Here is a 25,029-nt window from a genome sequence, read left to right on the forward strand (position 1 = left end):
ACGTTGGGGGTCATCACGGTCTTGGTGGTCATCAAACCTTGGTGGTCTTTGGTGGTCATCATGGGGTTGGGGGTCATCAAATTCTGGTGGTCGTCAAGGGGTGGGGGTCATCCGAGGTTGGTGGTCATCGGTGGTCATCGTCAGGTTGATGGTCATTGGTGGTCATCAAGGGTTGGTGGTCATTGGTGGTCATCAAGGGTTGGGGGTCATTGTGGTGTTGGTGGTCATCAAGGGTTGGGGGTCATTGGTGGTCATCAGGGGTTGGTGGTCATCAAGGGTTGGGGGTCATTGATTGTCATCGTGGGGTTGGTGGTCATTGGTGGTCATCAAGGGCTGGTGGTCATCCGAGGTTGGTGGTCATTGGTGGTCATTGTGGTGTTGGTGGTCATCATGGGGTTGGTGGTCATCGTGGAGTTGGTGGTCATCTGAGGTTGGGGGTCATCATGGGGTTGGTGGTCATTGTGGGGTTGGGGGTCATCCAAGGTTGGTGGTCATCAAGGGTTGGGGGTCATCTGAGGTTGGTGGTCATCGTGGTGTTGGGGGTCATTGTGGTGTTGGTGGTCATTATGGTGTTGGTGTCATCGGGGTTGGTGGTCATCAAAGGTTGGTGGTCATCAAACTTTGGTGGTCATTGATGGTCATCAAGGGTTGGTGGTCATCAAGGGTTGGGGGTCATTGGTGGTCATCAAGGGGTTGGTGGTCATCAGGAGTTGGTGGTCATTGTGGTGTTGGTGGTCATTATGGTGTTGGTGGTCATCAAACCCTGGTGGTCATTGGTGGTCATCAAGGGGTTGGTGGTCATCAAACCTTGCTGGTTATTGGTGGTCATCAAGGGTTGGTGGTCATCATGGGTTTGGAGGTCATCAAACTTTTGTGGTCATCAAGGGGTTGGTCATCATGGTGTTGGTGGTCATCAAGGGTTGATGGTCGTTGGTGGTCATCAAGGGGTTGGTGGTCATCAAGGGGTTGGTGGTCATCAAACTTTGGTGGTCATCATGGGGTTGGTGGTCATCAAGGATTGGTGGTTGTTGGTGGTCATCAAGGGTTGGTGGTCATCATGGTGTGGTCAGTCGGTCACTGTGACCATGGTGATGGCAGCGGTCAGTGCGGTCACTGGTCAGTGTGGTCAGTTGGTCAGTGTGGTCACTGGTCAGTCTGTCAGTGTGGTCACTTACTGGTCACTCAGTGGTCACTCAGTGGTCGGTGGTCACTCAGTGGTCACTCAGTGGTCAGTTGGTCACTCAGGGTCATTTTGGGCCATTTTAGGGCTTTTTGGGGGCATTTTCTTGGGGATTTTTTTGGTAGTGGCCAGCAGTCACTCAGTGGTCACTCAGCGGTCACTCAGTGGTCACTCGTCGGTCACTGTGTCCGCAGCACCATCACGCCGGTGGTCAGCAAGAAGCGCAAGCGCAACGCCAGCTGGGCCTGGGAGGGGCTGGGGGTGGTCACTCAGTGGTCAGTGGTCACTCAGTGGTCACTCAGCGGTCAGTGGTCACTCAGTGGTCACTCAGCGGTCAGTGGTCACTCAGCGGTCACTCAGTGGTCACTGTGTCCGCAGCACCATCACGCCGGTGGTCAGCAAGAAGCGCAAGCGCAACGCCAGCTCGGACAACTCGGACTCGGAGGCGCTGCCGGCGCCGTCCCCGCGCCAGGAGGACGACGGGGGGGGAGGAGCCGGGGGAGGAGTCCAGGTGAGGCACACCTGGGAGGGGGCGGGGCCACCGGGGTGGGTGTGGTCACTTGGGTGGGTGGGGCCACCTGGATGGATGTGGTCACTTGGATGGGTGTTGTCACCTGGGTGGGTGTGGTCACCTGGATGGGTGTTGTCACCTGGGTGGGTGTGGTCACTTGGATGGGTGTGGTCACTTGAATATGTGGGGTCACCTGGATGGGTGTGGTCACCTGGATGGGTGTGGTCACTTGAATATGTGGGGTCACCTGGATGGGTGTGGTCATCTGGATGGGTGGGGCCACCTGGATGGATGTGGTCACTTGGATGGGTGTTGTCACCTGGGTGGGTGTGGTCACCTGGATGGGTGTGGTCACCTGGATGGCTGTGGTCACCTGGATGGGTGTGGTCACTTGGATGGGTGTGGTCACCTGGATGGGTGTGGTCATCTGGATGGGTGGGGCCACCTGGATGGGTGTGGTCACATGGATGGGTGTGGTCACTCGGGTGTGTGAGGTCACCTGGGCCAGGTGTGGTCACCTGAGGTAGATGAGGTCACCTAGGTGGGTGTGTCTCAGCTGGGCGTGTCCCACCTGCACATGTCTCACCTGAGGTAGGCGTGGCTCTGCGTGTGTCCCACCTGTGTCTGTCCCACCTGTCTCACCTGTCTCACATGGCTGTGTCCCACCTGTGTGTGTGTCCCACCTGTCCCCATCTCACCTGGCCATGTCTCACCTGGCCATGTCCCACCTGTCCTCCCAAACGCGCCGTTCCAACCGGCAGGTGAAGCGCAAGAAGTGCACGGAGGACCTGGACATCACCAAACCGTGTCCCACCTGTGTCTGTGTGTCCCACCTGTGTCTGTGTGTCCATCTGTCCATCTGTCCATCTCTCACCTGTCTGTATCTCACCTGTGTGTCCCTCACCTGCAGAAGCGCCGTTCCAACCGGCAGGTGAAGCGCAAGAAGTACACGGAGGACCTGGACATCACCAAACCGTGTCCCACCTGTGTCTGTGTGTCCATATCTCACCTGTCCATCTCTCACCTGTCTGTATCTCACCTGTGTGTCCCTCACCTGCAGAAGCGCCGTTCCAACCGGCAGGTGAAGCGCAAGAAGTACACGGAGGACCTGGACATCAAGCTGACGGACGACGAGGATCTGGACGAGGAGCTGGACGTGACGGGGCCGCAGGCGCGGCCGGACGCTGACCAGGAGCCGCCCCCGGCGCCGCCCGCGCCGGCCACGGAGGGCGAGGGCGGGGACGCGGCGCTGCCCTCCATGCAGTTCTTCGTGGTGAGTGCCCTTCCTCACACTCATCCTCATCATCTTCATCATCCTCACCTTCATCTTCATCCTCCTCATCTTCCTCATTATCGTTATCACATTCGTTATCTTCGTCATCTTCCATGTTCATCTCTATGATGTTCATGTTCTCCATCATCATCTTCCATGCGGTTCTTCGTGGTGAGTGCCCTTCCTCACCTTCATCTTCATCATCCTCACCTTCATCTTCATCCTCCTCATCTTCCTCACCTTCGTCATCCCTATCGTCATCTTTGTCATCTTCCATCTCGTTCACCTCCATGATGTTCATGTTCTCCATCATCATCTTCCATGCGGTTCTTCGTGGTGAGTGCCCTTCCTCACCCTCACCTTCGTCATCCTCACCTTCATCTTCATCGTCTTCACCTTCATCTTCCTCATCTTCCTCACCTTCGTCATCCCTATCGTCATCTTCACCATCTTCCATGTTCATCTCTATGATGTTCATGTTCTCCATCATCATCTTCCATGCGGTTCTTCGTGGTGAGTGCCCTTCCTCATTCTCATCTTCGTCATCCTCATCTTCCTCACCTTCATCTTCATCATCTTCATCATCCTCATCTTCGTCTTCCTCATCGTATTCGTTATCTTCATCCTCTTCGCGTTCTTCATCGCGTTCTTTGTCTTCTCCATCTTTGTCATCTTCCTCTTCTCCATGCGGTTCTTCATGGTGCGTGCCCTTCCTCGCCTTCACCTTCATCATCATCCTCACCCTCACCTTCATCATCATCACCTTCATCATCCTTACCTTCGTCATCCCTGTCGTCATCTTTGTCATGTTCCATCTCGTTCATCTTCATGGTGTTCATGTTCTCCATCATCATCTTCCATGCGGTTCTTCGTGGTGAGTGCCCTTCCTCACCTTCATCTTCATCATCCTCACCTTCATCTTCATCATCTTCATCATCCTCACCTTCATCTTCCTCATCATATTCGTTATCTTCATCATCTTTGTCATCTTCTATCTTGTTCATCTTCATGGTGTTCATGTTCTCCATCATCATCTTCCATGCGGTTCTTCGTGGTGAGTGCCCTTCCTCACCTTCATCTTCGTCATCCTCACCTTCATCTTCATCCTCCTCATCTTCCTCACCTTCGTCATCCCTATCGTCATCTTTGTCATCTTCCATCTCGTTCACCTCCATGATGTTCATGTTCTCCATCATCATCTTCCATGCGGTTCTTCGTGGTGAGTGCCCTTCCTCACCCTCACCTTCGTCATCCTCACCTTCATCTTCATCGTCTTCACCTTCATCTTCCTCATCTTCCTCACCTTCGTCATCCCTATCGTCATCTTCACCATCTTCCATGTTCATCTCTATGATGTTCATGTTCTCCATCATCATCTTCCATGCGGTTCTTCGTGGTGAGTGCCCTTCCTCATTCTCATCTTCGTCATCCTCATCTTCCTCACCTTCATCTTCATCATCTTCATCATCCTCATCTTCGTCTTCCTCATCGTATTCGTTATCTTCATCCTCTTCGCGTTCTTCATCGCGTTCTTTGTCTTCTCCATCTTTGTCATCTTCCTCTTCTCCATGCGGTTCTTCATGGTGCATGCCCTTCCTCGCCTTCACCTTCATCATCATCCTCACCCTCACCTTCATCATCATCACCTTCATCATCCTTACCTTCGTCATCCCTGTTGTCATCTTTGTCATCTTCCATCTCGTTCACCTTCATGATGTTCATGTTCTCCATCATCATCTTCCTCCTCTCCATGCGGTTCTTCGTGGTGAGTGCCCTTCCTCACCCTCATCCTCATCATCTTCATCATCCTCACCTTCATCTTCATCTTCCTCATCTTCCTCATCATCGTTATCACATTCGTTATCTTCGTCATCTTCCATGTTCATCTCTATGATGTTCATGTTCTCCATCATCATCTTCCATGCGGTTCTTCGTGGTGAGTGCCCTTCCTCATCCTCACCTTCGTCATCCTCACCTTCATCTTCATCTTCCTCATCATCCTCACCTTCGTCATCCCTATCGTCATCTTTGTCATCTTCCATCTCGTTCACCTCCATGATGTTCGTGTTCTCCATCACCATCTTCCTCTTCTCCATGCGGTTCTTCGTGGTGAGTGCCCTTCCTCACCTTCATCTTCATCATCCTCACCTTCATCTTCATCTTCCTCATCTTCCTCATCTTCCTCATCCCTGTTGTCATCTTTGTCATCTTCCATCTCGTTCATCTCCATCATGTTCATGTTCTCCATCATCATCTTCCTCTTCCCCGTGCGTTTGGTTCTTCGTGGTGCGTGCCCTTCCTCATTCTCACCTTCATCATCCTCATCACCTTCATCATCTTTATCATCCTCACCTTCTTCATCCTCACCTTCGTCATATTCACCATCTTCCATGTTCATCTTCATGGTGTTCGTGTTCTCCATCACCATCTTCCTTTTCTCCATGCGGTTCTTCGTGGTGGGTGCCCTTCCTCGCCTTCCTCTTCATCATCACCTTTCTCATCTTCATCATCATCATCTTCCTCACTTTCATCTTCATCATCTTCATCATCTTCACCTTCGTCATCTTCCTCACCTTGTTCACCCCCCTTGTCTCCATATTTGTTGTGTCCATCATCATCTCCTTCATCTCTGTGACCTTCATCCCCATCCTGTGATCGTCTCCTCCACCTTCATCTTCCTCCTCACCTTTATCATCTTCATCACCTTCTTCATCTCTGTGACCTTCATCCCCATCCCATGACCTTCTCCTCCACCTTCATCTTCCTCCTCACCTTTATCATCTTCATCACCTTCTTCATCTCTGTGACCTTCATCCCCATCCCACGACCTTCTTCACCTTCATCTTCCTCCTCACCTTCATCATCTCCTCACCTTCTCCACCACCTTCATCATCTTGGTCACCTTCTCCATCCTTGTGACCTTCATCTCCTCATCTTCCTCCTCACCTTCATCATCTTCATCACCTCCTCCATCCCCATGACCTTCATCCCCATCCCGTGACCTTCCTCACCCTCACCTTCCTCCTCACCTTCTTCATCTCCTCACCTGCTCCATCCCCGTGACCTTCCTCATCTTCTCCACCACCTTCATCTTCCTCCTCACTTTCTCCATCCCCATGACCTTCATCCCCATCCCGTGACCTTCTCCGCCACCTTCATCATCCTCCTCACCTTCATCATCTTGGTCACCTTCTCCATCTTTGTGACCTTCATCCCCATCCCACGACCTTCTCCACCACCTTCATCTTCCTCCTCATTTTTTTCATCTTTGTGATCTTCATCCCCATGACCTTCATCCCCACCCCGTGACCTTCCTCACCTTCCTCCTCCTCCTCACCCTCCTCTTCCTCCTCACCTTCTCCACCACCTTCATCTTCCTCCTCCTGCTCCTCCTCCTCCTCCTCCTCACCTGCTCCACCCCCATGACCTTCATCCCCACCCCGTGACCTTCCTCACCTCCTCCTCCTCACCTCCTCCACCCCCGTGTCCTTCATCCCCACCCCCTGACCTTCCTCACCTCCTCCTCCTCCTCCTCGTGCTGTGTCCCCCCAGGAGAACCCGAGCGAGGAGGACGCGGCCATCGTGGACAAGGTGCTGTCCATGCGCGTGGTCAAGAAGGAGGTCAGTGCGGTCAGTGCGGTCACTGCGGTCAGTGTGGTCAGTGTGGTCAGTGTGGTCAGTGTGGTCAGTGTGGTCAGTGCGGTCACCGCCGTGGCCTGAGGGGGGCGGGGGTGACCTCCTGGCCTTCCTCACCGTGGTCATCTTCACCTTCCTCACGCTCAGCTGCCCTCAGGACAGTTGGTGGAGGCCGAGGAGTTCTTCGTCAAGTACAAGAACTAGTGAGTGGTCACTCGCGGTCACTCGGGGTCACTCGCGGTCACTCGCGGTCATTGGGGTCGGTTGTGGTCAGTTATGGTCAGTTTGGGTCAGTTTGGGGTCACTCGCGGGCACTCGCGGTCAGTTGGGGTCGGTTTGGGGTAATTTTGGGTCAGTTGGGGTTGGTTGTGGTCAGTTATGGTCAGTTTGGGGTCACTCATGGTCAGTTGGGGTCGGTTTGGGGTCGGTTTAGGGTCACTCGTGGTCACTCATGGGCACTCGCGGTCATTGGGGTCACTCTTGGTCAGTTTGGGGTCACTCATGGTCAGTTGGGGTCAGTTTGGGGTAATTTTGGGTCAGTTGTGGTCAGTTATGGTCACTTTGTGGTCACTCGTGGTCACTTTGTGGCCCTCACCTGGCCCCGCCCCCAGCTCCTACCTGGGCTGTGATTGGGCGACGGTGGCGCAGCTGGGGCGGGGCCATTTTGGGCCATTTTGGGCTCATTTTCACCCAGTTTTCGGGTGGCTGTTTCTGATTGGCTGCCCCGTGCCGGGGGCGTGTCCTTGACCCCTGGCCCCGCCCCCAGCTCGTACCTGCACTGTGATTGGGCACAGCTGAGGCGGGGCCATTTTGGGCCATTTTGGGCCATTTTGGGCTCATTTTCACCCAGTTTTGGGGTGGCTGTTTCTGATTGGCCTCCCCGTGCCGGGGGCGTGTCCGCGACCCGTGGCCCCGCCCCCAGCTCGTACCTGCACTGTGATTGGGCACAGCTGGGCAGGGCCATTCTGGGGTCGTTTTTGGGGTCGTTTTTGCTGATTTTGGGGTTGTTCTGGGGTGGTTTTGGGGCATTCCAGGATCATTTGTTTGGGCCCATTTTGGGGTCATTTTTGCTCATTTTGAGGCGATTTTGGGCCATTTTGGGGTCGTTTTTGGGCTCATTTTCACCCGGTTTTGGGGTGGCTGTTTCTGATTGGCTGCCCCGTGCTGGGGGCGTGTCCTTGACCCCTGGCCCCGCCCCCAGCTCGTACCTGCACTGCGAGTGGGCGACGATCGCGCAGCTGGAGAAGGACAAACGGATCCACCAGAAACTGAAACGCTTCAAGACCAAAATGAACCAAATGCGGCATTTCTTCCACGAGGTTTGGGGCCAGTTCCTGCCCTTTTGGGAAAAAACAGGGTTTTAGGGGAAAAATTGGGGTTTTTTAGGGAAAAATTGGGGTTTTAGGGGGAAAAATTGGAGATTTTTTGGGGGAAAAATTGGGGTTTTTTTGGGGGAAAATTGGGGTTTTTATTTTGGGGGAAAAATTGGGGTTTTTTGGGGAAAAATTGGGGATTTTTTTTGGGGAAAATAGGGTTTTTTTGGGGGGAAAAAATGGGTTTTTTTAGGGGGAAAATTGGGGTTTTTTTAGGGGGAAAAATCCAGGGTTTTAGGGGGAAAATTGGGGTTTTTTTAGAGGGAAAAATCTGGGGTTTTTATTTTGGGGGAAAAATTGGGGTTTTGGGGAAAAAATCCGGGGTTTTAGGGGAAAAATTGGGGTTTTTTGGGGGGGAAGAATTGGGGTTTTTTGAGGGGGAAAAATTGGGGATTTTTTTGGGGGAAAAATCCGGGGTTTTGGGGGAAAAAAATGGGGACTTTTGGGAAGAAAAAATTGGGGATTTTTGAGGAAAATATTGGGGATTTTTGGGGGGAAGAATTTGGAGAATTTGGGGGGAAGAATTTGGAGAATTTGAGGGGGAAGAATTTGGAGAATTTGAGGGGGAAGAATTGGAGATTTTTAGGGAAAAAATTGGGGATTTTTGGTGGGGAAAATTGGGGAATTTGAGGGGAAAGAATTGGGGATGTTTTGGGGAAGAATTGGGAATTTTTGGTGGGGAAAATTGGGACTTTTGGGGGAAAAAATTGGGGATTTTTGATGGGGAAGAATTGGGGATTTTTGGAGCAAAATTGGGAATTTTTGGTGGGGAAAATTGTCGATTTTTGGGGGAAAAATTGGGGATTTTTTTGGGGAAAAATTGGGAATTTTGTGGGGAAAAAATGGGGATTTTTGGGGGGCACAGCAGAGGATTGAGGGCAAATGAGGATTTGGGGTCAAACCCGAGGATTTTGGGGTTTCTGGGCAGGACGAGGAGCCCTTCAACCCCGACTACGTGGAGGTCGATCGGATCCTGGACGAGTCCCACAGCGTGGACAAGGACAACGGCGAGGTCAGCGCCCAGAACGGGGCAAAAAACGGGGATTTTGGGGCTGGGGACAAAAAATGGGGGAAAAAACGGGGATTTTGGGAGTGGGGACAAAAAATGGGGGAAAAAACGGGGATTTCGGGGCTGGGGACCAAACATTGGGGGAAAAAATGGGGATTTTGGGAGTGGGAACCAAAATGGGGAAAAAAACGGGGATTTTGGGGGTGGGAACTGAAACTGGGGAAAAAATGGGGATTTTGGGGCTGGGGACCAAAATGGGGCAGAAAACGGGGATTTTGGGGGTGGGAACCAAAATGGGGGGAAAAATGGGGATTTTGGGTGGTAGAAGCCAAAAATGGGGGAAAAAATGGGTGACCTGGCAGTTCCCTGTATCCAGGTGTACCCAGGTGTATCCAGGTGTACCCAGGTGTACCCAGGTGTGTCTGGGTGTATCCAGGTGTATCCAGGTGTCAGTTACCTGTACTCAGGTGTATCCAGGTGTTTTACCTGGCAGTTCCCTGTACCCAGGTGTATCCAGGTGTATCCAGGTGTACCCAGGTGTACCCAGGCATAGTCAGGTGTCAGTTACCTGTCAGTTACCTGTACCCAGGTGTCACTCACCTGTCCAGGTGTACCCAGGTGTACCCAGGCATAGTCAGGTGTCAGTTACCTGTCAGTTACCTGTACCCAGGTGTCACTCACCTGTCCAGGTGTACCCAGGTGTACCCAGATGTACTCAGGTGTCAGTTACCTGTACCCAGGTGTGTCTGGGTTTCAGTTACCTGAACCCAGGTGTACCCAGGTGTACCCAGGTGTACCCAGGTGTGTCTGGGTTTCAGTTACCTGAACCCAGGTGTACCCAGGTGTACCCAGGTGTCACTCACCTGTACCCAGGTGTACCCAGGTGTACCCAGGTGTCACTCACCTGCCCAGGTGTGTCTCCCCAGCCCGTGGTGTATTACCTGGTCAGGTGTGAGGTCAGTTACCTGTACCCAGGTGTACCCAGGTGTACCCAGGTGTCACTCACCTGTCCCCAGGTGTCACTCACCTGTACCCAGGTGTACCCAGGTGTGTCCAGGTGTACCCAGGTGTCACTCACCTGTACCCAGGTGTCACTCACCTGTACCCAGGTGTCCCCAGGTGTCACTCACCTGCCCAGGTGTCTCTCCCCAGCCCGTGGTGTATTACCTGGTCAAGTGGTGCTCGTTACCATATGAGGACAGCACCTGGGAGCTGCAGGAGGGGTTACCTGGCAGGCAGTTACCTGTACCCAGGTGTACCCAGGTGTCCCCAGGTGTCACTCACCTGCCCAGGTGTCTCTCCCCAGCCTGTGGTGTATTACCTGGTCAAGTGGTGCTCGTTACCATACGAGGACAGCACCTGGGAGCTGCAGGAGGGGTTACCTGGCAGGCAGTTACCTGTTCAGGTGTCCCCAGGTGTGGCTCACCTGCCCAGGTGTCTCTCCCCAGCCCGTGGTGTATTACCTGGTCAAGTGGTGCTCGTTACCATACGAGGACAGCACCTGGGAGCTGCAGGAGGACGTGGACGAGGCCAAGGTGGCCGAGTTCAAGCGGATCCAGGCGCGGCACCCCGAGCTCAAGAGACAGGTGAGGCCACGCCCCCCGCAGGTGAGGCCACGCCCCTCGGCAGGTGAGGCCACGCCCCCAGCAGGTGAGATCTGCACCTGTCCCACCTGTATCTCATCTGTATTGCACATGTCCCACCTGTATCTCACCTGTATTGCACATCTCACCTGTGTCTCACCTGTCTCTCACCCTTTACCTGTCACTCACCTGTACCTTACCTGTACCTTATCTGTGTCTCACGTGTATCTCACCTGTGCCTCTTTAATGTCTCACCTGTATCTCACCTGTATTGCACATGTCCCACCTGTGTCTCACCTGTATCTCACCTGTGTATCTTTAATGCCTCACCTATCACTCACCTGTGTCTCACCTGTATTGCACATGTCCCACCTGTGTCTCACCTGTGTCTCACCTGTATCTCACCTGTACCTCTTTAATGTCTCACCTGTATCTCACCTGTGTCTCACCTGTATTTTACCTGTGTATCTCAGCTCTGTCCCACCTGTATCTCGTATCTTACCTGTGTCTCACCTGTGTGATTTATCCCCGCTGTATTTTAGTTGTACCTTACCTGTGTCTCACCTGTACCTTACCTATCCCTCACCTGTGTCTCACCTGTACCTCACCTGTGTCTCACCTGTATGAGCTATTCCAGTTTTATCTCACCTGTGTCTCACCTGTATGAGTTACCTCACCTGTAGCTCACCTGTCCCACCTGGCTCACCTGTACCTCACCTGTGTCTCACCTGTGTGAGCTGTTCCCTTTTTACGTCACCTGTGTCTCACCCGTGTTTCACCTGTATGAGCTAGCTCACCTGTGTCTCACCTGTGTGAGCTGTTCCGTTTTTGTCTCACCTGTCGCTCACCTGTGTCCCACCTGTCACTCACCTGTATGAGCTGTTCCCTTTTTATCTCACCTGTATCCCACCTGTATGAGCTGTTCTGGTTTTATCTCACCTGTGTCTCACCTCTCTCTCATCTGTGTGTCACCTGTGCCCCACCTGTGTCTCACCTGCGTGAGCTGTTCAGTTTTTATCTCACCTGTGTCTCACCTGTGTCTCACCTGTATGAGCTGTTCCATTTCTATCTCACCTGTGTCTCACCTGCATGAGCTGTTCAGTTTTTATCTCCCCTGTGTCTCACCTGTATGAGCTATTCTGGTTTTATCTCACCTGTCGCTCACCTGTGTCTCACCTGTGCAGCCCCGCCCCCAGGCCGGCGCCTGGAAGAAGCTGGAGGCGTCGCACGAGTACAAGAACCACAACCAGCTCAGGGAATACCAGCTGGAGGGCGTGAACTGGCTGCTCTTCAACTGGTACAACAGGTGAGCTCACCTGGGCACACCTGGGCCAGGTAAACACACCTGGGAATGGATAAACACACCTGGGAACACCTGGGGCAGGTGAGGGTACCGGCTCAGGGAATACCAGCTGGAGGGCGTGAACTGGCTGCTCTTCAACTGGTACAACAGGTGAGCTCACCTGGGACAGGTAAACACACCTGGGAATGGATAAACACACCTGGGAATGGATAAACAGCTGGGGAACACCTGGGACAGGTAAACACACCTGGGACAGGTGAGAACACCTGGTCTGTAACTTGACCTAGGTGTGTACCAGGTGTAGCTTACCTGTGACAGGCGTATCCCAGGTGTACCTTACCCATCCCAGGTGTACCCCAGGTGTATCTCACCTGTCCCAGGTGTGCCTCACCTGTCACACCTGTCCCGCAGGCAGAACTGCTGTCAAGACCAACCCCTGTCCCTCAGGTGCACCTTACCTGTGCCAGGTGTACCCCAGGTGTCCTTTACCTGTGCCAGGTGTACCCCAGGTGTGCCTCACCTGTCCTAGGTGTACCCCAGGTGTACCTCACCTGTCCCAGGTGTGCCTTACCCATCCCAGGTGTATCCCATGTGTACCTCACCTGTGCAAGGTGTATCCCAGGTGTACCTTACCCATCCCAGGCGTACCTCAGGTGTACCTTACCTGTCCCCCGGGTGTACCTCACCTGTCCCAGGTGTACCTCACCTGTCCCTCAGGTGTACCCCACTCACCTGTGCCAGGTGTGCCTCACGTGTTGCACCTGTCCCGCAGGCAGAACTGCATCCTGGCGGACGAGATGGGGCTGGGCAAGACCAACCCCTGTCCCTCAGGTGCACCTCACCTGTCCCAGGTGTACCCCCGGGTGTACCTCACCTGTGCCAGGTGTGCCTCACCTGTCGCACCTGTCCCGCAGGCAGAACTGCATCCTGGCGGACGAGATGGGGCTGGGCAAGACGATCCAGTCGATCGCGTTCCTGCAGGAGGTGCACGGCGCAGGTGTGCGCGGCCCCTACCTGGTGATCGCGCCGCTCTCCACCATCGCCAACTGGGAGCGCGAGTTCGGCACCTGGACGCACCTGAACACCATCGTGTACCACGGCAGCCTGGCCAGCCGGCAGATGATCCAGCAGTACGAGATGTACTGCAAGGACGGCAAGGTGAGCTCACCTGGGCAGGTAACACACCTGTATGGGGTCTGTGACACACCTGTGACACACCTGTACAGCCTGGCCAGCTGGCAGGTGATCCAGCAGTACGAGATGTACTGCAAGGACGGCAAGGTGAGCTCACCTGGGCAGGTAAAACACCTGTAACACACCTGTATGGGGTCTGTAATACACCTGTGCAGCCTGGCAGGTGAGCCAGCAGTACAAACCCCCCTCAAACGGCAGCCAGGTGAGCTCACATACCTGTAGCTCACCTGTAACACACCTGTGACACACCTGTAACTCGCCTGTGCACACCTGTACACACATCAGGGTGTACCACAGCAACCTGGCAGGTGATCCAGCCCCACAAAACCCCTGAAATGGCCGCCAGGTGAGCTCACCTGTGTTACCTGTAGCTCACCTGTACACACACCATGGTGCACCATGACAGCCCGGCAGGTGATCCAGCCCCACAAAACCCCCTCAAATGGCCGCCAGGTGAGCTCACACACCTGTAACGCACCTGTAACACACCTGTGCCTCACCTGTGCCTCACCTGTGCACACATCAGGGTGTACCACACCAACCTGGCAGGTGATCCAGCCCCACAAAACCCCCTCAAATGGCAGCCAGGTGAGCTCACCTGTAACTCACCTGTGCCTCACCTGTTACACACCTGTGACACACCTGTACACACACCATGGTGTACCACACCAGCCTGGCAGGTGATCCAGCCCCACAAAACCCCCTCAAATGGCAGCCAGGTGAGCTCACCTGTGTTACCTGTAACTCACCTGTGCCTCACCTGTGCCCACCTGTGTCACCTGCAGGGCCGGCTGATCCCAGGTGCGTACAAGTTCGACGCCCTCATCACCACCTTCGAGATGATCCTGTCCGACTGCCCCGAGCTGCGCGAGGTCCAGTGGCGCTGCGTGGTCATCGACGAGGCGCACCGGCTCAAGAACCGCCACTGCAAGCTGCTGGACAGCCTCAAACACATGGACCTGGTCAGTGGCACACCTGGGAGCGCACCTGGGCACACCTGGGAGGGGAAAAACAAAAAAAACCCGGTGAAAATCGGGTGAAAAATGGGTGAAAAACGAGTGAAAATTGAGTGAAAAACGGGGATTTTGGGGGGTTTTGAGTTACCTGGGCACACAAACACCGGCTCAAGAACAGGTAATGCAAGCTGCTGGACAGCCTCAAACACATGGACCTGGTCAGTGGCACACCTGGGAACGCACCTGGGCACACCTGGGAGGGGAGGGGCAAAAAAAACCCGGTGAAAATCGGGTGAAAAATGGGCAAAAAACGGGTGAAAAACGGGTGAAAATCGGGGATTTTGGGGTCACACGCCGGCTCAAGAACCGGCACTGCAAGCTGCTGGACAGCCTGAAACACATGGACCTGGTCAGTGGCACACCTGGGAGCGCACCTGGGCACACCTGGGAGGGGAAAAACAAAAAAAACCCGGTGAAAATCGGGTGAAAAATGGGTGAAAAACGGGTGAAAAATGGGTGAAAATCGGGGATTTTGGGGTCACACACCGGCTCAAGAACCGGCACTGCAAGCTGCTGGACAGCCTCAAACACATGGACCTGGTCAGTGGCACACCTGGGCGCGCACCTGGGCACACCTGGGAGGGGAAAAACAAAAAAAACCCGGTGAAAAATGGGTGAAAAACGGGTGAAAAACGGGGGGAAAACGGGTGAAAAACGGGGTGAAAAACAGGGGAAAAACGGGTGAAAATCGGGGATTTTGGGGTCACACACCGGCTCAAGAACCGGCACTGCAAGCTGCTGGACAGCCTGAAACACATGGACCTGGTCAGTGGCACACCTGGGAACACACCTGGGCACACCTGGGAGGGGAAAAACAAAAAAAACCCGGTGAAAATCGGGTGAAAAATGGGGATTTTAGGGGGTTTTGAGTTACCTGGGCACACACCTGGGCACACACACACAGCGGCTCAAGAACAGGTAATGCAAGCTGCTGGGCAGCCTGAAACACATGGACCTGGTCAGTGGCACACTTGGGAGCGCACCTGGGCACACCTGGGAGGGGAAACACAAAAAAAACCCGGTGAAAATTGGGTGAAAAATGGGGGAAAAAGGGGATGAAAATCGGGTGAAAAACGGGGATTTTGGGGTCGCACACCGGCTCAAGAACAGGCACTGCAAGCTGCTGGACAGCCTCAAGCACATGGACCTGGTCAGTGGCACACCTGGGAGCGCACCTGGGCACACCTGGGAGGGGAGGGACAGAAAAAACCCGGTGAAAATCGGGTGAAAAATGGGGGAAAAATGGGGGAAAAACGGGGATTTTGGGGGGTTTTGAGTTACCTGGGCACACCTGAGCTCACACCTGAGGGGGTTCAGGGTCATCCTGAGGGCTTTGGGGTGATACCTGTGGGGTTTGGGGTCACTGCAAGGTCTCTCACCTGTCCCAGTTTTTTACCCATTATTTTCCCTCACCTGTTTCACCTGTCTCTCACCTGTCCCTTACCTGTCTCACCTGCAGGAGCACAAGGTGTTGCTGACGGGCACACCTTTGCAGAACACGGTCCAGGAGCTCTCCAGCCTCACCTGTCCCAGTTTTTACCCCATTTTACCTGTGTTTTACCCATTATTTTCCCTCACCTGTCTCACCTGTCCCTCACCTGTCTCACCTGTCTCACCTTTAGGAGCACAAGGTGCTGCTGACGGGCACACCTTTGCAGAACACGGTCGAGGAGCTCTCCAGCCCCACCTGTCCCAGTTTTTACCCCATTTTACCTGTGTTATCCCCATTATTTTCCCTCACCTGTCTCACCTGTCTCACCTGCAGGAGCACAAGGTGCTGCTGACGGGGACACCTTTGCAGAACACGGTCGAGGAGCTCTTCAGCCTCCTGCACTTCCTGGAGCCCTCCCAGTTCCCGTCCGAGGCCGAGTTCCTCAAGGACTTCGGCGACCTCAAGACCGAGGAGCAGGTGAGGGGCGCACCTGGGCACACCTGGGGACACCTGAGCACGCTCAGAACACACCCGGGTGTACCTGGGGAGGGTTGGGAGGGGTCTGAGGTCATTGAATGGGCTTAGAGAGGAGTTTGGGGCTCACCTGGTCACACCTGGGTGTACCTGGGCATGCTCAGAACACACCTGGGTGTACGTAGGGAGGGTTGGGAGGGGTTTGAGGTCATTGAATGGGCTTGGAGAGGAGTTTGGGGCTCACCTGGGCACACCTGAGCAGGTTATGGATTTCCTGACCCTTGCCCAGGTGCCACAGGTGCGGCCATAATTCCCCGTAGCCACCTGTGGGCACCTTGCACACCTTGCCCAGGTGCCACAGGTGTGGCTGTAACCATACCTAGGTACAACAGGTGTGGCTGTAACCTTGCCCAGGTATCACAGGTGCAGCCATAGCATCACTCAGGTGTAACAGGTGTGGCCATAACTCCCCATAGCCACCTGTGGGCACCTGGCACATCTCACCCAGGTGTGACAGGTGTGGCTGTAACCCCGCCCAGGTGCCACAGGTATGGCCATAACTCCCTGTAGACACCTCTGGGCACCTCCTGCACCTCGCCCAGGTGTCACAGGTGTGGCTGTAACCCTGCCCAGGTGTGACAGGTGTGGCCATAACTCCTCATAGCCAGTGCTAGGCACTTCCCGCACCTTACCCAGGTACCACAGGTGTGGCTGTAACCTTGCCCAGGTATCACAGGTGTGCCTGTAACTCCTCATAGTCACTGCTGGGCACCTCCCACACCTTACCCAGGTACCACAGGTGTGGCTGTAACTCCCCGTAGCCACCTCTGGGCACCTTGCACACCTTGCCCAGGTGTGCCAGGTGTGGCTGTAACTCTCTGTAGCCACCTCTGGGCACTTCCCACACCTGGCCCAGGTGTGACAGGTGTGGCCATAACTCCTCATAGCCACCTCTGGGCACCTTGCACACCTTGCCCAGGTGTGACAGGTGTGGCTGTAACCTTGCCCAGGTATCACAGGTGTGCCTGTAACCCCGCCCAGGTGTGACAGGTGTGCCTGTAACTCCTCATAGCCACCTCTGGGCACTTCCCACACCTTGCCCAGGTACCACAGGTGTGGCTGTAACCCCGCCCAGGTATCACAGGTGTGCCTGTAACCCTGCCCAGCTGTGCCCAGGTGTGACAGGTGTGGCCATAACTCCCCATAGCCACCTCTGGGCACTTCCCACACCTGGCCCAGGTGTGACAGGTGTGGCTGTAACCTTGCCCAGGTATCACAGGTGTGGCTGTAACCCTGCCCAGGTGTGCCCAGGTGTGACAGGTGCGCGTTCCCCCCCCGCAGGTGCAGAAGCTGCAGGCGCTGCTGAAGCCGATGATGCTGCGGCGGCTCAAGGAGGACGTGGAGAAGAACCTGGCGCCCAAGCAGGAGACGATCATCGAGGTGGAGCTGACCAACGCCCAGAAGCGCCTGTACCGCGCCATCCTGGAGCGCAACTTCGCCTACCTGGCGCGCGGGGCGGGGCACGGCAACGTGCCCAACCTGCTCAACACCATGATGGAGCTGCGCAAGTGCTGCAACCACCCCTACCTCATCAACGGTGAGCACACACCTGGGCAGGTACACCTGGGCACACCTGGGTACACATAGATACACCTGGGTATGCGTAGATACACCTGGGCACACCTGGGCACACATACACACACCTGCTCAACACCGTGATGGAGCTGCGCAAGTGCTGCAACCACCCCTACCTCATCAACGGTGAGCACGCACCTGGGCACACACCTGGGTACACACAGACACACCTGGGTACACCTGGGCATGCATAGATACACATAGACACACACAGATACACCTGGGGTACACACCTGGGCACACCTGCTCAACACCATGATGGAGCTGCGCAAGTGCTGCAACCACCCCTACCTCATCAACGGTGAGCACACACCTGGGCACACACCTGGGCACACCTGGGTACACACAGATACACCTGGGCATACATAGACACACCTGGGCACACATACACACACCTGCTCAACACCATGATGGAGCTGCGCAAGTGCTGCAACCACCCCTACCTCATCAACGGTGAGCACCTGGCACACACCTGGGCACACCTGGGCACACCTGGGTACAGATAGACACACATAGATACACCTGGGGTACACCTGGGTACACCTGGGCACACATACACACACCTGGTCAACACCATGATGGAGCTGCGCAAGTGCTGCAACCACCCCTACCTCATCAACGGTGAGCACACCTGGCACACCTGGATACACATAGATATACACCTGGGCACAGATAGACACACATAGATACACCTGGGTACACACCTGGGCACACATACACACACCTGCTCAACACCATGATGGAGCTGCGCAAGTGCTGCAACCACCCCTACCTCATCAACGGTGAGCACACCTGGGTGCACCTGGGTACACATAGATACACCTGGGCACACCTGGGGTACACCTGGGCACACCTGCTCAACACCATGATGGAGCTGCGCAAGTGCTGCAACCACCCCTACCTCATCAACGGTGAGCACACCTGGGCAGGTACACCTGGGCACACCTGGGCACACCTGGGTACACATACACACACCTGGGCACGGCAACGTGCCCAACCTGCTCAACACCATGATGGAGCTGCGCAAGTGCTGCAACCACCCCTACCTCATCAACGGTGGGCACACACCTGGGCACACACCTGGGTACACATAGATACACCTGGGCACACCTGGGTACACATAGATATACCTGGGCACACCTGGGTACACCTGGGTACACATAGAGACACATACACACACCTGCTCAACACCATGATGGAGCTGCGCAAGTGCTGCAACCACCCCTACCTCATCAACGGTGAGCACACACCTGGGTACACACCTGGGCACACCTGGGTACACATAGATATACACAGATACACCTGGGCACACCTGCTCAACACCATGATGGAGCTGCGCAAGTGCTGCCACCACCCCTACCTCATCAACGGTGAGCACACACCTGGGCAGGTACGCACAGATACACCTGGGTACACCTGGGTATGCATAGATACACCTGGGCACACATAGACACACATAGATACACCTGGGCACACCTGCTCAACACCGTGATGGAGCTGCGCAAGTGCTGCAACCACCCCTACCTCATCAACGGTGAGCACACACCTGGGCACACCTGGGCATGCATAGACACACTTGGGTACACATAGACACACACAGATACACCTAGAGTACACCTAGAGTACACCTGGGCCCACCTGGGTACAGGCAGGTACACGTAGATATACATGGATATACATGGACACACCTGGGCACACCTGCTCAACACCATGATGGAACCAGTGATGGTCACCTGAAGGTCTCAGGGTGCTTTGGTGGAACCAGCGATGGTCACAGAGGGCCAGGGATGGTCAGTGAGGGTCACTGAGGGTCAGGGGTGGTCAGGGATGTTCTCCTGAAGTTCTCAGAGGTGGTTTTGTGGAACCTCTGGTGGTCACTGATGGTCACCAACGTTGTCCCAAAGTTCTCAGCCACTGTTTGATGGAACCATTGATGGTCATTGATGTTCTCCTGAGGTTCTTACGGGTTTTTTATGAAACCATGAGCGGTCAGTGGTGATCACTGGTGGTTTTATGGAACCTCTGGTGGTCAGTGATGGTCACCAATCTTCTCCCAAAGTTCTCAGCCGTTGTTTGATGGAACCATTGATGGTCATTGATGTTCTCCTGAGGTTCTCCTGAGGTTCTTATGGGTGTGTTATGGAACCACTGATGGTCACTGGTGGTTTTATGGAACCAGGGGTGGTCGGGGATGGTCACCAACATTCTCCTGAAGCTCTCAGAGATGTTTTGATGGACCTACTGATGGTCATTGATGTTCTCCTGAGGTTCTTATGGACATTTTATGGAACCACTGATGGCCACCGTAGTTTTATGGAACCCCTGGTGGTCAGTGGTGGTCGCTGCTGGTTTTATGGAGCCAGGGGTGGTCAGGGATGGTCACCACCATTCTCCCAAAGCTCTCAGAGATGTTTTGATGGAACCATTGATGGTCATTGATGTTCTCCTGATGTTTTCCTGAGGTTCCTATGGGTTTTTTATGGAACCAGTGGTGGTCGCTGGTGGTTTTATGGAACCAGGGGTGATCGGTGATGGTCACCAATGTTTTCCCAAAGTTCTCAGAGATGTTTTGATGGAACCATTGATGATCATTGATGGTCATTGATGTTCTCCTGAGGTTCTTATGGGTGTTTCATGAAACCATGAGTGGTCAATGGTGGTTTTATGGAGCCAGGGGTAGTCAGGGACGGTCATCAACCTTCTCCTGAAGTTCTCACCCATTGTTTGATGGAGCTATTGATGATCATTGATGTTCTCCTGATGTTCTCCTGAGGTTCCTATGGGTTTTTTATGGAACCAGCGGTGGTCACTGGTGGTTTTATGGAGCCAGGGGTGGTCAGTGATGGTCACCAACCTTCTCCTGAAGTTCTCAGCCATTGTTTGATGGAACCATTGATGGTCATTGATGTTCTCCTGAGGTTCCTATGGGTTTTTTATGGAACCAGGGGTGGTCACCAGTGGTTTTATGGAACCTTTGGTGGTCAGTGATGGTCACCAACCTTCTCCCAAAGTTCTCAGCCGTTGTTTGATGGAACCATTGATGGTCATTGATGTTCTCCTGAGGTTCCTATGGGTTTTTTATGGAACCAGGTGTGGTCAGGGGTGGTTTTATGGAGCCAGGGGTGGTCAGTGATGGTCACCACCATTCTCCCAAAGCTCTCCGAGATGTTTTGATGGAACCATTGATGTTCTCCTGAAGTTCTTACGGGTATTTTATGGAACCAGGGGTGGTCAGCGGTGGTCGCTGATGGTTTTATGGAGCCAGGGGTGGTCAGGGATGGTCACCAACGTTCTCCTGAAGTTCTCAGCCATTGTTTGATGGAGCTATTGATGATCATTGATGTTCTCCTGAGGTTCTCCTGACGTTCTTATGGGTTTTTTATGGAACCATGAGCGGTCACTGCTGGTTTTATGGAACCAGGGGTGGTCAGGGGTGGTTTCTCTGAGCCAGGGCCGGCAGCGCTCAGGTGTGACGTGTGCCCGCAGGTGCGGAGGAGCAGATCGTGGCCGAGCTCAGGGCGTCGCTGCCGGCGCTGCCCGGGCCCGAGCTGGCGCTGCAGGCCCTGGTGCGCTCGGCCGGGAAGTTGGTGCTGCTGGACAAGCTCCTGCCCCGGCTGCGCGCCGGAGGACACAAGGTGCTGGTGTTCTCGCAGATGGTGCGGTGCCTGGACATCCTGGAGGACTACCTCATCCAGAAACGGTCAGGGTTTGGGGAGAAAACGGGCGGTTTTGGGAAAAAACGGGGGGTTTTGGGGAAAAAACTGGGTTTGGGTGGGAAAAATGGGGATTTTGGGTAAAAAAATGGAAAAAGAATGAGGAGTAATGAGGAGAAAACGTGGGGAAAATGGGACATCCTGGAGGACCACCTCATCCAGAAACGGTCAGGGTTTGGGGAGAAAACGGGCGGTTTTGGGGAAAAAACGGGGGGTTTTGGGGAAAAAACTGGGTTTGGGTGGGAAAAATGGGGATTTTGGGTAAAAAAATGGAAAAAGAATGAGGAGTAATGAGGAGAAAACGTGGGGAAAATGGGACATCCTGGAGGACCACCTCATCCAGAAACGGTCAGGGTTTGGGGAGAAAACGGGCGGTTTTGGGGAAAAAACGGGGGGTTTTGGGGAAAAAACTGGGTTTGGGTGGGAAAAATGGGGATTTTGGGTAAAAAAATGGAAAAAGAATGAGGAGTAATGAGGAGAAAACGTGGGGAAAATGGGACATCCTGGAGGACCACCTCATCCAGAAACGGTCAGGGTTTGGGGAGAAAACGGGCGGTTTTGGGGAAAAAACTGGGTTTGGGGGGAAAAATGGAGATTTTGGGTAAAAAACTGCAGAAAAATGAGGAGAAAATGTGGGGGGAAATGAGGAGAAAATGCGGGGAAAAATGGGACATCCTGGAGGACCACCTCGTCCAGAAATGGTCAGGGTTTGGGGAGAAAACGGGCGGTTTTGGGAAAAAACGGGGGGTTTTGGGAAAAAAAATGGAAAAAGAATGAGGAGTAATGAGGAGAAAATGTGGGGAAAATGGGACATCCTGGAGGACCACCTCATCCAGAAACGGTCAGGGTTTGGGGCGAAAACGGGCGGTTTGGGGAAAAAACGGGGGGTTTGGGGGGAAAAATGGGGATTTTGGGAAAAAATGGGGGTTTTGGGAAAAAAAATTGGGAAAAAAAATGGGGAGAAATGAGGAGAAAATGCGGGGAAAAATGGGACATCCTGGAGGACCACCTCATCCAGAAACGGTCAGGGTTTGGGGCGAAAACGGGCGGTTTTGGGAAAAAACGGGGGGTTTTGGGAAAAAAAATGGAAAGAAAATGGGGGGAAATGAGGAGAAAACATGGGAAAAATGGGACATCCTGGAGGACTACCTCATCCAGAAACGGTCAGGGTTTGGGGCGAAAACGGGCGGTTTTGGGAAAAAACGGGGGTTTGGGGGGAAAAAATGGAGATTTGGGGGGAAAAATGGGGATTTTGGGAAAAAAAAACGAAAAAATGGGGAGAAATGAGGAGAAAATGCGGGAAAAATGGGACATCCTGGAGGACCACCTCATCCAGAAATGGTTGAATTTTTTTGGTGGGAAAAATGGGGATTTTGGGAAAAAATGGGTTTTGGGGCAAAAAATGGGCATTTTGGGAAAAAAATGCAAAAAAGAAATGAGGAGAAAACGTGGGAAAAAGGGGACATCCTGGAGGACCACCTCATCCAGAAACGGTCAGGGTTTGGGGCGAAAACGGGCGGTTTTGGGAAAAGCGGGGGTTTTGGGGGGAAAAATGGAGATTTTGGGAAAAAAAACAGGCTTTGGGTGGGAAAAAAAACGGCAAAGAAATGAGGAGAAAATGTGGGAAAAAGGGGACATCCTGGAGGACCACCTCGTCCAGAAACGGTCAGGGTTTGGGGTGAAAAATGGAGATTTTGGGAAAAAAACGGGAAAGAATTGGGGGGAAATGGGTGGACGTGGTTATGGAGCCCTGGAGCTCCTGGGTGTCTCCTGGACGTGGTTATGGAGCTCTGGTGGCTTCTGGACGTGGTTATGGAGCCCTGGAGCTCCCTGGTGGCTCCTCCACACCCAGGATCTGCTCTGGACATGGTTATGGAGCCCTGGTGGCTCCTGGACGTGGTTATGGAGCCCTGGTGGCTCCTGGAGGTGGTTATGGAGCCCTGGTGTCTCCTGGACATGGTTATGGAGCCCTGGTGTCTCCTGGACATGGTTATGGAGCCCTGGAGCTCCCTGGTGGCTCCTCCACACTCAGGATCTGCTCTGGAGGTGGTTATGGAGCCCTGGAGCTCCCCGGTGGCTCCTCCACACCCAGCATTGGTTCTGGACGTGGTTATGGAGCCCTGGAGCTCCCTGGTGGCTCCTGGAGGTCCCTGGTGGCTCCTGGAGGTGGTTATGGAGCCCTGGAGCTCCCCGGTGTCTCCTGGACGTGGTTATGGAGCCCTGGAGCTCCCCGGTGTCTCCTGGAGGTGGTTATGGAGCCCCGGGGCTGCCCAGCGGCCGCGGTGACCCCACAGTGTCCCCCCAGGTACCCGTACGAGCGCATCGACGGGCGTGTCCGGGGCAACCTGCGCCAGGCCGCCATCGACCGCTTCAGCCGTCCGGACTCGGACCGGTTCGTGTTCCTGCTGTGCACGCGGGCGGGCGGGCTGGGCATCAACCTGACGGCCGCCGACACCTGCATCATCTTCGACTCGGACTGGAACCCCCAGAACGACCTCCAGGTGCCGCCCCGGGGCCGCGCCGGGTCACGGGAGGAGGAGGAGGCTCTGGAGGGACCCGAGATGATGGGGTGGGGTCTGCAGAGGGTTTGGGGTCATGGGGTGGGGTCTACCAAGGGTTTGGGGTGGTGAGGTGGGATCTACCCAGGGTTTGGGGTTATGGGGTGGGATCTGCAGAGGGTTTGGGGTCATGGGGTGGGATCTACAGAGGGTTTGGGGTGGTTAGATGGGGTCTACCAAGGGTTTGGGGTGGTGAGGTGGGATCTACCAAGGGTTTGGGGTCATGGGAGGCGGCTCTGGAGGGACCCGAGATGATGGGGTGGGATCTGCAGAGGGTTTGGGGTCATGGGGTGGGATCTACCAAAGGTTTGGGGTGGGTGAGATGGGGTCTACCAAGGGTTTCGGATCATGAGGTGGGGTCTACCAAGGGTTTGGGGTCATGGGGTGGGGTTTGGGGTCACGGGAGGAGGTTCTGGAGGGACCTGAGATGATGGGGTGGGATCTACACAGGGTTTGAGATCGTGAGGTGGGGTCTACTCAAGGTTTTGGGGTCATGGAGTGGAGTCTATGAAAGGTTTGGGGTGGTAAGGTGGGATCTACCAAGGGTTTGAGGTCATGGGATGGTGAGGTGGGATCTGCCAAGGGTTCGAGAGCTTGGGATGGGGTCTACAAAGAGTTTAAGGTGGTGAGGTGGGATCTACCAACGGTTTGAGGTGGTGAGATGGGATCTACCAAACTTTTGAGATCATGGGGTGGGATCTATCAAGAGTTTGAGGTCTTGGGATGGGGTTTGAGGTGGGATGGGATCTACAAAGGGTTTGGTGTGGTGGGATGGGATCTCCCAGGGGTTTGAGGTCCTGGGGTGGAGTTTAGGGTCACAAGATGGGATCTCCCAAGGCTTGGAGATGATGGATGGGATCTCCCAGGGGTTTGAGGTCCTGGGGTGGGATCTCCCAAGGGTTTGGTGTGGTGGGATGGGATCTCCCAGGAGTTTGAGGTCCTGGGATGGGATCTCCCAAGGGTTGGAGATGATGGATGGGATCTCCCAGGGGTTTGAGGTCCTGGGGTGTGGTTTGGTGTGGTGGGATGGGATCTCCCAGGGGTTTGGTGAGGTGGGATGGGATCTCCCAGGGGTTCGAGGTCCTGGGATGGGATCTCCCAGGGGGTTGGAGATGATGGATGGGATCTCCCAGGGGTTT

The 25,029-nt window shown here is 54.4% G+C and overlaps 1 protein-coding gene and 2 long non-coding RNA genes across 4 annotated transcripts in view; 2 read left to right on the forward strand and 1 right to left on the reverse strand.

The window, feature by feature from the left end:
* Positions 1-25,029, forward strand: part of LOC139586684 (chromodomain-helicase-DNA-binding protein 8-like) — a 60,229-nt gene that overhangs the window by 4,485 nt on the left and 30,715 nt on the right. The window contains exons 4-17 of the mRNA XM_071420268.1: positions 1,559-1,691; positions 2,752-2,964; positions 6,517-6,585; positions 6,748-6,803; positions 7,802-7,919; positions 8,902-8,985; positions 10,431-10,568; positions 11,750-11,871; positions 12,783-13,026; positions 13,848-14,024; positions 15,844-15,987; positions 17,326-17,581; positions 21,106-21,319; positions 23,638-23,833. Coding sequence (XP_071276369.1) covers positions 1,559-1,691; positions 2,752-2,964; positions 6,517-6,585; positions 6,748-6,803; positions 7,802-7,919; positions 8,902-8,985; positions 10,431-10,568; positions 11,750-11,871; positions 12,783-13,026; positions 13,848-14,024; positions 15,844-15,987; positions 17,326-17,581; positions 21,106-21,319; positions 23,638-23,833 — 2,164 coding nt within the window. The remainder of the gene's footprint in view (positions 1-1,558; positions 1,692-2,751; positions 2,965-6,516; positions 6,586-6,747; positions 6,804-7,801; positions 7,920-8,901; positions 8,986-10,430; positions 10,569-11,749; positions 11,872-12,782; positions 13,027-13,847; positions 14,025-15,843; positions 15,988-17,325; positions 17,582-21,105; positions 21,320-23,637; positions 23,834-25,029) is intronic.
* Positions 3,141-5,154, reverse strand: LOC139586688 (uncharacterized). Of its 2 annotated transcripts, none has more exons than XR_011677908.1 (3): positions 5,092-5,154; positions 3,857-3,907; positions 3,141-3,174 (listed from the first exon to the last, which is right to left on the reverse strand). It is a non-coding gene; the product is annotated as an uncharacterized lncRNA (long non-coding RNA). The 2 variants fall into 2 exon arrangements; XR_011677909.1 differs by having other exon boundaries at positions 3,149-3,204.
* On the forward strand, positions 14,619-15,600 carry LOC139586687 (uncharacterized). Its single transcript, XR_011677907.1, has 3 exons — positions 14,619-14,703; positions 14,749-14,843; positions 15,538-15,600. It is a non-coding gene; the product is annotated as an uncharacterized lncRNA (long non-coding RNA).

Source organism: Agelaius tricolor, unplaced genomic scaffold (assembly GCF_023055355.1).
Source record: "Agelaius tricolor isolate 1412-34295 unplaced genomic scaffold, bAgeTri1.0.p SCAF_131, whole genome shotgun sequence".
NCBI classification, from domain to species: Eukaryota; Metazoa; Chordata; class Aves; order Passeriformes; family Icteridae; genus Agelaius; species Agelaius tricolor.